The sequence below is a fragment of the Triticum aestivum genome, chromosome 7B, assembly GCF_018294505.1.
Source record: "Triticum aestivum cultivar Chinese Spring chromosome 7B, IWGSC CS RefSeq v2.1, whole genome shotgun sequence".
Lineage (NCBI taxonomy): Eukaryota > Viridiplantae > Streptophyta > Magnoliopsida > Poales > Poaceae > Triticum > Triticum aestivum.
The window spans coordinates 240,300,380-240,312,917 of record NC_057813.1 but is presented as its reverse complement, the minus strand read 5'-3'; the positions used below and the strand labels follow the sequence as shown (position 1 = coordinate 240,312,917).

General features: G+C 43.9%; 1 protein-coding gene across 1 annotated transcript; it reads right to left on the bottom strand.

The window, feature by feature from the left end:
- Window positions 1–5,895: 5,895 nt before the first annotated feature.
- LOC123157810 (ankyrin repeat domain-containing protein 2A) lies at window positions 5,896–10,306 on the bottom strand. The gene is made up of 8 exons (XM_044576005.1): window positions 10,062–10,306; window positions 9,066–9,184; window positions 8,611–8,820; window positions 8,362–8,510; window positions 8,107–8,278; window positions 7,409–7,501; window positions 6,324–6,463; window positions 5,896–6,243 (listed from the first exon to the last, which is right to left on the bottom strand). Exons 1-8 carry the CDS (start codon window positions 10,096–10,098, stop codon window positions 6,144–6,146), a joined length of 1,020 nt encoding a protein of 339 aa, XP_044431940.1. The 5' UTR covers window positions 10,099–10,306; the 3' UTR covers window positions 5,896–6,143.
- Between the last annotated feature and the right edge of the window lie 2,232 nt (window positions 10,307–12,538).

The following is a 12,538-nucleotide window of genomic DNA, read 5'->3' as shown; positions in this document are numbered from 1 at the left end:
ACATCATACACTGGCATGCTGTTGAACACGTTGGAGTCGTGCGCTCTCGCTGGCAGCTACAGGGCTGGAACATGCATGACCAGCAGTGTTGTAGCAGCTGCATCATGTTCCTGGTTCTCATCTACAGAAACACTACCAACACAAGGAGAGGGACAGAGATCCTGCAGCTCACTTCCTTGTGCAGGTTTGACTTCTAGGTTGGGGATATCACTCTGTTGCAGTATTTCCAAGATGCTGCCCACTGGACTTGGTGTTTCATCCTTGAGAACATGAGTTCTGACTTGTTGCTGAGCAGTAGCTCCACTTCCCTTGTGCCATACTACTTAATCCATGATACTCTCCTGCTCTGAAAGCCATGCTCTGGTTTGGATAACATGGTGGACAGTAAAGAGGAGAAGACTGATAAGTATGGCGGTTGATGTGTTGAAGTATGTGTGGTTTGGTTGATCAACACTGGAGATGCTTGCGATGGAGGAATGGGAGGAGCTGGAGGGTAGTAGCTATGAAAGGGATAACAGTGAGGTGGGTTTGTGTTGACAGTCGGTTGTGGCATTGTGTCAATGCATCTGGTGGCTCTCACTTGGTGTTGGCCTTACATCGAACACCTGGTGGGTGCTAACTGTTGTACCTGCTCCGCGGACGAGTTGAGGTACGTCTGCTCCATACGTGGCTCCTGCATGTCCTATCCGCAAGCGCTGGTTCATGGAAGGTACAAAACCAGCACCATAGTCCATCTCACATCAAGCGGAGAGGCAGAGCACTTACTTAGCAAATTCCTTGTTGATGAACAACCACAGAGAAATCAGCACCAATCAAGGGATTTTACAGTACTGATTTGGATATCAGTACCAACCTTCACCTTGAATGAATGAGCTGCGGCACAACTTGCAAGCGCCAACCACAAACGCCGCTGCCAAACGCGTCCGCACGAGCTGCTGCTGCCAACCCACATGGACGCCCCTGCTGACACGTTGAATTTGGGAGGAATGGGTTGTAGTCACCGGCAGATCACCACCACCAACACCACAATGGTTTCACTGCCACAGTTCACCTATTGACGCTGGGAGGGAGGTTGGGAATTTTTCAGGGACCAGATTGACGCTGGATCAGGGAAGAAAAGGGCATTTTGCACTCACATCCAGAAGATCAGCGAAACCCTCTGGGTGGTAAATGGGTAGAAGAGGAAGAGGGAGCCGCTGATGCCATGGAGAAGAAAAACGCCACCAGAGAAATCGGAGGTCAGATAATTGATAAAAATCCTAACTGAAGCTACTGAATAATTGCAATTACTGAAAGAAAACGGGGATAAGATCAAGTAATTGCAGGGAATTGTAGATATATATTGATAAGAGCAGACACAAGGTTGGTACAAAGAGGAACAAGGAAATTAGGGTTTTTGTTCTTGGTTGATTCTGAACAAGGCAAAATGGTTGGCTTATATGGAGTCTGGCCCTCAAGACCATAACTAATAGAAGTCTACGCTTTTACCCTTACATCTAAGATTTCCCTAATGTCTCATTATCCTAATGCGTTGGCAAGCCCCTTCCTCCTTTTTCTGTTGACTTGGTGTTGGTGTGGCATTTTCATGCCATGTCAGCAGATAATGGGTGGAATAGTTAAAGTTTCCTGCGTTGCAAACTGTGGCAAGTTCAGTGAGCTGGAAAAGTAGCATGAAAGTTGGATGGGTTAAGTTAGACAACACTATAACTTTAGGAACCCCAATGCAATTTAGTCTTTATTTATATGGTCTGTTGAATATATTGTCTCTTCACCTTAGTTGCAAGGTTTTATGTCTTTTTCATTAGCTTCTGGATTATATTTTATGGGCTTCCATCTTTTTACTATTCAGATCAGATGTTCTATTTGTACCCTGCACACGTGTTCATTTCTGCCACTTAACCTTATCTATAACATTGTGTTGTACAATAAAGCACTATTGTGTGCAGAAATGCATAAAAACATATAGCTACTCTGCCCTAATGCAAGTAAAATTATACTGTAGTTCATAGTGCTAAGCCATTAGCAACTTTCTTTTTTCTATGAATGACAGTAATAATACTGTGGTAAGAAAAACTTCTATATCTACATATGTAATGCATGGCACCTTGTTCAATCATGCGCTATTCGGTGGAATGTCCATCATTGTCCATATGGTTCTGCTATTTTTTTCTTATATTTCCAACCGAAGTAACCATCTGTCTGTACAATCTGAATTCTGAATTTCTTTCACATGATTATTCATGCAGGATATCTGGCACCACATCCATTCCCTACTGCCACTACGGGATGCTGCCCGTATTGCCTGCGTGTCCCACACCTTTTTACGATCCTGGAGATATTATCCCAACCTCATCTTTAATAGGCATATACTGGGCTTGAATAGCGATGGACGTGGAAGGGATTTCATCAGAACAATCGACCACGTTCTGAAAAAACACTCAGGTGTTAACATAAAGAAACTCACTCTGGACATGTATAATTTTCCCGAAGTCACCACCGCCTGTCGGCGGCGGCTAGATGGTTGGTTTCAGATTACTATGAGACCAGGGATTGAAGAGATAAACCTCCTTAGCCTGGCTAATGAAGCATACATGTTTCCGTGCTGGCTGTTATCTGATGATAGGATCAAGGACTCAATTCGGTGTCTCAATCTCAGCTCTTTTGCTTTCCGCCCCACAGTCAAGCTCAGTCCCTTTAAATGTCTGGCCATGTTACGTCTCAATTATGTGTGTATTACTGGGTACGAGTTAGGGTGCCTTGTTTCCAACACTCTTACCCTGGAGCGGTTGGAACTTAATGGTTGTGGCGACTTGGATTGCCTGAAGATACCTTGCCAGCTTTAGCGGCTTAGTTGTTTGATGTGATAGATATCAAAGCCCCGAACCTTCGCGTTATCAGGTCGGATGTGGAAAAGGTTAAAAAACTCTCACTTGGAGTATCATTGGAACTGAATGAGCTATGCATACACGGTCCAGACTTTGCGAGTTATGCCCGTTTGAAGCTCCTGTCCAATGTGCCAAATGTCGAAAGTCTTTACCTGAAGTTGATTGATGAGGTATTTTGGTAGAAGTTTGGCTGATTATGGACTATTTTCTGCTTTTAGTTAATGGCAGCCATACCTTGGAATGTATATATTTATTAACGAATCATGTATGTTCGTGCAGGTTCCTCCAGCTGATATGCTACCGAGCAAGTTCCTCCACCTCAGAGACTTCTGCCTCTCGCACCCGAGCTGATATGCCCCATAATCATATGCCAGCATATGATTATTTTTCGGTGGTTCCGTTGCTTGATTCCTGCCCTTCCTTGGAGACCTTTTGCTTGAATGTAAGTCACTGCAAAGACAGTATCTAGCATATGATTATTTCAATTCAAGTGCACTGAATTATCATCTTCAGGCATCGCATGATTGCGTGGGGCATGAAACCACAAATTCCGAAGACCCCTCGCACCCGAGGCAGATTCCAGGACAGCATCATGGTAAACTTAGGAGTGTGACGATCTTGGGCTTCTGTTCTGCGACGAGCCTAGTCGAGCTAACGTGCTATATCGTCGAGATGGCTGCGTCGACATTGGAGTGTCTAACCCTGAACGTCCATGGTACGTATTATGGAGTTAGCAAAGTCATGCCCATGTACGAGGGCATGCTGACGGAAGCTCCTAGAACGCTCTTGGCCATCAGAAGGTACATCCAGCCGAAAATCCCCTCTATAGTTAAGTTGAATGTTGAGGAGCCTTGCGGCCAATGCACTACTAGTGTTGGACATTAGGTGTCAACTCATAATTGCTTGTAATTTTTCAGTTTGCGACCAGGTAGTTTAAATGCACTTTGTTGTCATTAGAAGTGCCCGATGTTTAGTTATGCACTGCCACAATTAAATTCAAGTTTGGTTTGACTCTTGTTTTTTGAACATAGTACATAAGCAAGCTCTCATATATGAGTGCATGTGTGCGTTCATAGAGGATGAGTGTATGCGCGTATATATGAGAGCTTGCTTATGTACTATGTTCAAAAAAAGAATGCGAGTCATTTAAGAGCAGGTACAACCACAGCTGGTATATTCGAGCCTCTATATGCTTGCGGATGTGTCCGTACACGCCCGCTGGCAGTGTCCAGGCAGTCCCTATTTCCTTTGTCCACGTCTACAATCTCGTAGTCGAATACCAAATTTCATAAAATGGATGCAACAACGAAAATCAACATATGCAGTCCCCATAATTGAATACCAAATTCCATACAATGCAACGTAAGCAACGTAAATCAACATCAAGATCGAACGAGGAATATAAATAAACTGTTTCATCGGACATAGTTCATTGGATACAAAAGACATTGTTTGTGGCATTCTACTAGATACAAAATATTCATATAGCCAGCTAGATGATGAGCAGAGGTGGAGATCACCATTTCGGGCCCTTGCCCTTGCCCTTGTGGTCACCGGTGCAACGGTCCATCTCCGTGTACATGTATGAGGATCGTCGTCGTCCGTGCCGGTGGTACCGCTCTTCGATGCCAACGAGAGGTGGCGGATGGCGTGTGCATGCTCCGTCGCGTGGCGGGCCGCGTTGGTCATGGTAGATTCTTTCTCCTCGCGAGGCGCTCTGACGCTTGGAGCCCGAGCCTGAGCGCCTCGCATTTTTGCGTTGGAGGCGCCTGGCGTCCGACTCCGCCGTGGTCAGAGACTGGCGCATGAGCTCATGGAGGAGCACCTCCTTCGAGTGGAAAGGGGCGGAGCGGGCGCGTTGGCTGGAAGAGCCGGGCTCCGCCGCGATCGCGACGGGCGGCCTTGGCCTTCGACTCCATCATGCGCATTCGCACGGGGGCCGCAGGCACGAGTACCCAGCTCTGCCTGGGCGGTGTTGGCACCAGAGGGGAAGGGGAGAGGGCCACCATGCTTCGAATCTGGAGCGGTGCCGATGGGATGGGCGATCGCGGCCCGCATTGTGTCCAGGCACGACCGTTGGATGGCGATGCGAAGCTCCAGCTCGTCCTCATTCGGCGAGTCACTTCCGGAGCCAGAGTCCTCCTTCACACGGTCGTCCCAGTCCATGGGGTCAGGCTCACTACCGGAGCCGTGGCCAGACCTGGCCATGGCGGAGAGGGCGGATGAAGTTGAGGAGGAAGAGGAGAGATGGGAGGGGGCGGAGAGGACTAAGGGCTTGACTAAGGTTCGCCGGATGCGGGTGGGGTTCCTGTGGGGGCGGTGTGGGCCATAGCGGGCGTGTCCAACGTAGCGGTAGTGTTCGGGCCTCCCCATATCTGTCCCGTATATAGGTTGGGTATGGAGGTTGACGGACAGCCCAGACGTTTGGGCTGGTTGTGGGGAGCCCGGTTGGGTGCGGTTTTTTGATCCAGGCAGCCCAGACGTTTGGGACGGCATTGTGGCTCTGATTGTAGATGCTCTAAGACAATTTAGTACCGTATTTAAGGTATTGAGAAGGACCGTGACTAAAGTGAATTCCACTAATAAGACACCTTGATGACCGTATTTAGGTACTCTCTCCGTCCCAAAATTCTTGTCTTAGATTTGTCTAAATACGGATATATCAAATCACATTTTAGTATTATATACATCCATATCTAATAAATCTAAGACCAGAATTATTCTTGTCTTAGATTTGTCTAAATACGGATGTATTAAATCATGTTTTAGTATTAGATACATTCATATCTAGACAAATATCTAGACAAATCTAAGACAAGAAGACAAGAATTTTGGGACAGAGGGAGTATTTAGGTTATTGAGAAGTACCATGACCAAAGTGAATTCCACAACCGTATTTAGGGTATCGAGAAGGACCGTCGCCAAAGTGAATTCCGCAATAGATACAGCGACGGTGAGTGAATTTTTCTCTTGCAATTTCTCCCGATGTAGTACATCAAACACCCGATCCTCAAACGACAAAAATAATCTTGGGTACATCTTGGATTACTCTAGTGGAATCAACAGCAACAAAGTGGACGATACACAAGTCTCCATATACAGTAACATGCAGTTCTAACCTCAGCCAGTCGGCCTGCAGGCTAGCTAACAGTAGATTCTTACACAACGAATAAAATGCCGATTCGAGTATGACTATATAAAACCAATGCCAAGGGATGTAAAACATGATGCCTCTTCATGGGGGCCAAGTGAAGTGATTTACAGGAACACGTCCTTCTCGAGCAGCTTGAGGACCTCGTCCTGGTTGTTGAGCTTGGCGACGTCGATGGGCGTCTTCCCATCCATGTTTTGGAGAGTGCTGCGGAACATTGGAGATGGTCAAATAAGCATCAAGGGATCAGACCTTGTGAAGGGCAGGGGAGAGTGGATTTAACTTACACAGCAGCACCGTGCTTCAACAGAAGATCCACACACTCTTTCCGGCCATAGCCAGCAGCGTAATGCAGTGGGGTGTTCTTGTTCTTATCCATGGCATCTACAGCAGCACCCGCCTCAAGGAGGATTTCCGCACACTTGAACTGAAATCCAAAATTCATACAACTCCTTATCACTGAATTAAACTACCTAACAGTCATCAAATATACAAGGAGACAACACAGTTACCAATGGCATTTGACCTAACTCACAATCTAGATTCCACAATGTAACATATAGACTACAAACAACAACAGATGATGGTATGCCATCCACTGATTTTGTGTTCCAGCATTGAATGCAACCTTCACAAGTGAAGTTGTTGAAGTGGCTTCCTAAAGACCATCAACTGGGAGAATTTAAACAGTTGGAGATGGAGATATGCAATCTTGATACAGTGCAGATAGACCAGTTATTCTATTTCTAAGTAGGTAGTCCTTGGCCAACTGGTCATTACCAGCTCATAGCAAGTTAATGATGATGGCTCACAAATATAAATCACAGAGTAAATACTATAGCTTGACCACTTATAGAGGTCGCTAGGCACTGGCTACTCATGAATCAACTCCCCCAAAACTATTTTTCTTTTGACAAATATAAGCATAAAGCTCTCCATTCTATCAATAAAGTTGCTTAAAAGCAAAAGAAGAAAGTAAAATAAAATTCGTATAATCTGTGAAAATAACTTGGTCTGAAGGTTGATAAAATAACTTGATCTAAAAAACAGAAGTCTGTAGTCCCTAGACAGGCTCATTATTCTCCTGCAAAACAAGCTCACTATTCCAAGTCTAGCTGTTTATTGAACAGTAACTAGAAAGCTTCCACTAGTATTAGGGTCACTGGTCACGACAAAATATTTGCACTACTCAAAGAGTAACTACCATGGACTTCCCATGGAACTGGCAGTTCTATATAGTATGTTTTTTCTTAGCTTGCCTAATCATTTGTTGTAGTAATGAAGTAGACAAAATAGTATATCAATCACAAGTTCAATTTACTGGATTACTGTTATAGGCTAAGAGAGTTGAGCAATGAGCAGGTCTTCATACCTCACCATATCCACATGCAAAGTGCAAGGCCCTTCTTCCCTCAGAGTCTTCTTCATCCTTGTCTGCTCCACCATCTAGAGCCTTCTTCAGACCCTGTTGGATGACTTATTTTGTAAAATAAAGGCGGCAATGTAATAATAAATCCAATAGAAATAACAGTGGCAGCTATATTTGAAAATCTAGAGAAGTTGTTTTGAAAAACAGCCATCACGAAGACTGTAAATGAAGCTGCTCTAGTTGAACCTTGCATACATCTTACCAAAATTACATTATATTCATGAACACTAGGCACACCATTGCAGGCTCCACAGGAGAGGCCAAAAAACCTAACTGTGTAGCAAGACTAGTAAACGATTCTGCGGGGCAGATGCAATGGAGGGCACACAGGTTGCAAGCTGGCAAATTTCTTGAGCATACAAAGAGCATAACCTACATGCCAAGAGCATGTCATTTCTCCAAATACCAACGTAAGGCTGGTTCATGTATTAAAGCATACACAATGTCATGGAAGCAAAATTGTTTCCACTACTACCACCCAAACAATACCATAAAACCTGTAGTAACTGTGGTCAAAATGGACACTGACTAAGCAAATTATACAGTGTAACACCAACACAGCATATAAACATATGCAAGTATATATCAGCTCAAAACAGAATTGAAACTCGAATCCACAGTTCTACTGTTAGCCCCATTACCTCACCGTCACCAACACTGGCAGTGTGGTGGACAATGGATTCGTCTTCATCTTCACCTTCTTCTTCAGTTTCTTCAGTACCAGAAGGTTCAGCAGTAGAGACAGTGCTAAACGGCATGGTAGTTCCCATTGCCTGGCCAATCTTTTGAAGAGTTTCAGGGTCATTCCAGTACCTACATGAGCAAATGAAAAGCACATCAAGCAAGTTGTATACAGTCTAATATGATACAGTATATCACTAGAAAATATGCCCTACTTTATCATTGCAGCAGGACCACCATTCTCTAACTCATCAAGAATTGGCTTCAAGGCTGGATCTTCCTTAATCCGAGACATGCGCTCTTCAAGCTCCTCCTTATGTGTTGGACTAGTCAAATTTTCCAGCATACTGGACATAGTAGGATCCTAAGCCAATTAAGTTGATAAGACAATTAGGTCATTGTCAGCAAAAATAAACAGCAGAAAACAAAATCCAGGGGAGTCCTTTGGGCAAAGTAGATGGTACCTGCATAAGAGCAGTCCCGAGGCGCTCTGCCATTGTCATAAACTGAGGGTTTTCCATGACCTTTTGCATTGTTTCCATGTATTGATGAGGATCCAATGGAGGCATGCCCTGTTCTCCTGCAGTCTGAGCACCTTTCTGTAGCTGCTCAGCCATCTGATTGAATGCAGGGTCCCTTGCAATCTGGTCCGCCATCTCCTTTATAGATGGATCCTGGAAACCAGAATTCATTTAGTTGAAGAACTGAAGTCAAAAGATATTTCTCAGTTGAAAAGTTAAAGTGCAAGTATCAATGAATCTGCCACAGGCAGAATTATGTAAAACCCAAAAAGAACACATTAATAATACCCAGCAGGTGCATATTTAATTGATGAAAAATCGATAGGATAGTCAGCATGTACTACACTTATTATGACTGAGGTATGGTGAGTGGGGATGGGGTGGGGGGGGGGGCATACATTGAGCAAACTTTGCATAGAAGAAAAATCGAAAGGACCCGACAAGCCTGCAGCGGCAGCTGGAGGGACCCCTTGACATTCGTTGGATGATCCTTCTGTTTTTGTACTTTTGCTCTCATCTGCAAAAGAAGTGGTTCAGAACAGAAGCATACATGACATAGTATAGAAGTTGAGCAGAAGTGCTGTGATAAATTCTGCATAGTTCTGAGGTTTATTTATGAGAACACAATGCTTTATCTGTACCAACTACATCATATGGCAGGCAGTTAAAAAAACAAACTCCATCCTACATCAACAATGTCAGTCAACTGTAAGGAACATTGTCAAATGAAACTGAGCCTTCTGTACACCTGCATTTTTCTTGCTTGCCAGCTTGAGAATACGGGGCGAAAGAACTAACATGGCATCAAGCATCTTGGTCTTTGGTTCCATTCACAACAAACTAGCCGTGCTTCTACAACGCATCACACACGAGAGTAATAACAGCCTAACAGGAATTGTATACAACAAACCGCCTAACAGGAATTCTCTAAAACAAAAACAAAAAATAGCACAACAGGGGAAGATATGAGTAGGAGAATCAGTTGGACGAAACATTCCCTTATCGTCAAACAGTTACCAGACATTTATTTCCTTATTATCATCAATTAACTTGGCCATTGCTCCGCGTGCAGGGGCGGACTTAACGAGGCCCCAATTTTGTGGGAATCGAAACTGCTAGAGTTAGTAATTTAGGGTACGAGACACCCGCACTAAGATTTCAATCCTGCACGCGCGCGCTTAAGAAGAAGACGAACCGAATCGAGGCATGGGCGGGCGTACTAGTACCAGACCAGTACTCCGCGGCAGAGCAAACAAATCCGTCACTAACTGGATGGATTGGAGAGGCTGGAGAACGCGAGTCCAGGAACCGAGATTGGGCTCGATCGCCCGCAGCGGAGGAGAGATCGGACCAGATTAGAACAGGTAATCCAAGCAAGGAAGGGCATAGCTCACCAGCGAACCCGGATGGGAGATCTCCACCCGACGCCATCCCGGTAGATACGAGTAGTAGGGGAAGAAGAATTCGTCCGAGGTGGGCTGCTTGCGTCGGCCGGAGGCGGAGCTCGGCGGCGCGGTGGGGAAGGAGAGAGTGCTAGCCAAGATGGCTTGCGAGACTTGGTTTGACGACTGCCACGCGAAGAGGGAGATGTGACAAGGTAAGGCGCGGGCCGGGCCGGGCCGGGTCGATCCAGTGGTACGTACTGCTAGGAGCCTGTTTCGGTCTTTGGAATGGGCCGGCACCGTAAGCTCTCAGGTTGATGATTTTTGGAGAATATCAAACGAAAATCAGCATTCAAAGAAAACTCCATGAAAACCACGTTTGGAAGTTTCAAAAAAATCTAAAAAAACGTGTGATGTTAAGGGGGTGATGTTCTATTCTCACGTAAAATTTCAAGTAAAAATAGATTACGGGATGTGTAAAATTCAACAATGAATATTGACATTATTGTTCGGCACTATTCAACATTGATTTTGTCTTTTTCATAGCTCACATCTCGGGATGTGTTTGAACTTGAAATTTTGCATGGCAATAGAGCATCTCATATTTTTTTGAGTTTTTTTTCGGAACTTCAAAACATTGTTTTCACATGATTTTCACCAGTTTCGACCGAATAGTGGTTTTCGTATGATATTCTCCCATGATTTTGGGGCATGGAGTGAGAAAGGGAAACTTTATAGTTATGTCCACATATAGGATGATCTATCTATATCTAAATCTGTACTTATACCTAACATTAAAGGAATGATTGTTTCTTCACTTTTTTCGTCCTTCTATTTCTTTCGTATGTCTTTCATTTTTCATTTCACACATCCTTGTTTTTTTCATCCTGACAAGAGTTATATTATTATTAATAATCTATCTATACCTTAATATTAAAGGAATGATTGTTTCTTCATTTTTTTCGCACTCATATTTCTATCGTACGTCTTTCCTTCTCCGTTTGGTACGTCCTTAGCTTTTCTCTTTTGTCCCGACAAGAGTAATATTATTAGTAATAATAAAAATAATAAAATGTTTATTTGTATGAGCTTAGAGTCAAACCAGCGACGTCGAGCTTCGCGGTGCACAACACAAGTGTTCGCCACCAGAAGAAAAGACAACGCTTTGTATATCTAAAGAAGGTTTGTTAATTTATAGGTTTCACGGCTGTAGTTTGCGTCTAAGCAAACCACGTCCCCCTTCTCAAGCACATGGGTCAAGTGAAAGGATCGATATGGTTAACTAAAGGGGGGTGAATAGGCAACTAACAGTTTTATCTTTTTTAATCAAAATAGGGTTAACATCAAAATAGGTTGTCTAGATAAAAAAATGCAACTAGGTGGACAACCCATATGACAAGCACAATAACAAGCTCACAAGCAAGCACAAGATACAAACACAACATAAGTTTGCACAAAGTAAAGGTAAGAGGTAACCACAAGTGGATTCGATGGAGAGGAGGATGTGTTACCGAAGTTCCCTCCCTTTAGGCTGAGGTACGTTCAACGTTACAGCGGTGTGAAGGCACAATGCTCCCCAAGAAGCCACTAGGGCCACGTATTCTCCTCACGCCCTCGCGCAATGCAAGATGCCGTGATTCCACTAGTGGTGCCCTTGAAGGCGGCGACGAACCTTTACAAACAAGGTTGGGGCTCTCTCACAACTTAATTGGAAGCTCCCAACTGAAGGAAATATGCCCTAGAGGCAATAATAAAGTTGTTTTGATAAATGTTTATTATTCATGCTAGAATTGTATTAACCGGAAACTTAGTACATGTGTGAATACATAGACAAATAGAGTGTCACTAGGATGCCTCTACTTGACTAGCTCATTAATCAAAGATGGTTAAGTTTCCTAGCCATAGACATAAGTTGTCATTTGATAAACGAGATCACATCATTAGGGAATGATGTGATTGACTTGACTCATTCCGTTAACTTAGCACTTGATCATTTAGTATGTTGCTATTGCTTTCTTCATGACTTATACATGTTCCTATGACTATGAGATTATGCAACTCCTGAATACCGGAGGAACACTTTGTGTGCTACCAAACGTCACAACGTAACTGGGTGATTATAAAGGTGCTCTATAGGTGTCTCCGATGGTGTTTGTTGAGTTGGCATAGATCGATATTAGGATTTGTCACTCCGATTATCGGAGAGGTATCTCTAGGCCCTCTCGATAATGCACATCACTATAAGCCTTGCAAGCAATGTGACTAATGAGTTAGTTACGGGATGGTGCATTACAGAACGAGTAAAGAGACTTACCGGTAACGAGATTGAACTAGGTATTGAGATACCGATGATCGAATCTCAGGTAAGTAACATACTGATGACAAAGGGAACAACATATGTTGTTATGCGGTTTAACCGATAAAGATCTTCGTAGAATATGTGGGAGCCAATATGAGCATCCAGGTTCCGCTATTGGTTATTGGACGGA

What these genes read in the sequence shown, in the direction of transcription:
- LOC123157810 (XM_044576005.1), bottom strand. Translation starts at nt 10,098, where the DNA reads ATGGCGTCGGGTGGAGATCTCCCATCCGGGTTCGCTG. An exon ending in CTATGCAAAGTTTGCTCAAT is followed by an intron (nt 8,821 to 9,065) that starts GTATGCCCCCCC and finishes TCTGGTTTCCAG; the next exon opens with GATCCATCTATAAAGGAGAT. An exon ending in GGTCCTGCTGCAATGATAAA is followed by an intron (nt 8,279 to 8,361) that starts GTAGGGCATATT and finishes TTGCTCATGTAG; the next exon opens with GTACTGGAATGACCCTGAAA.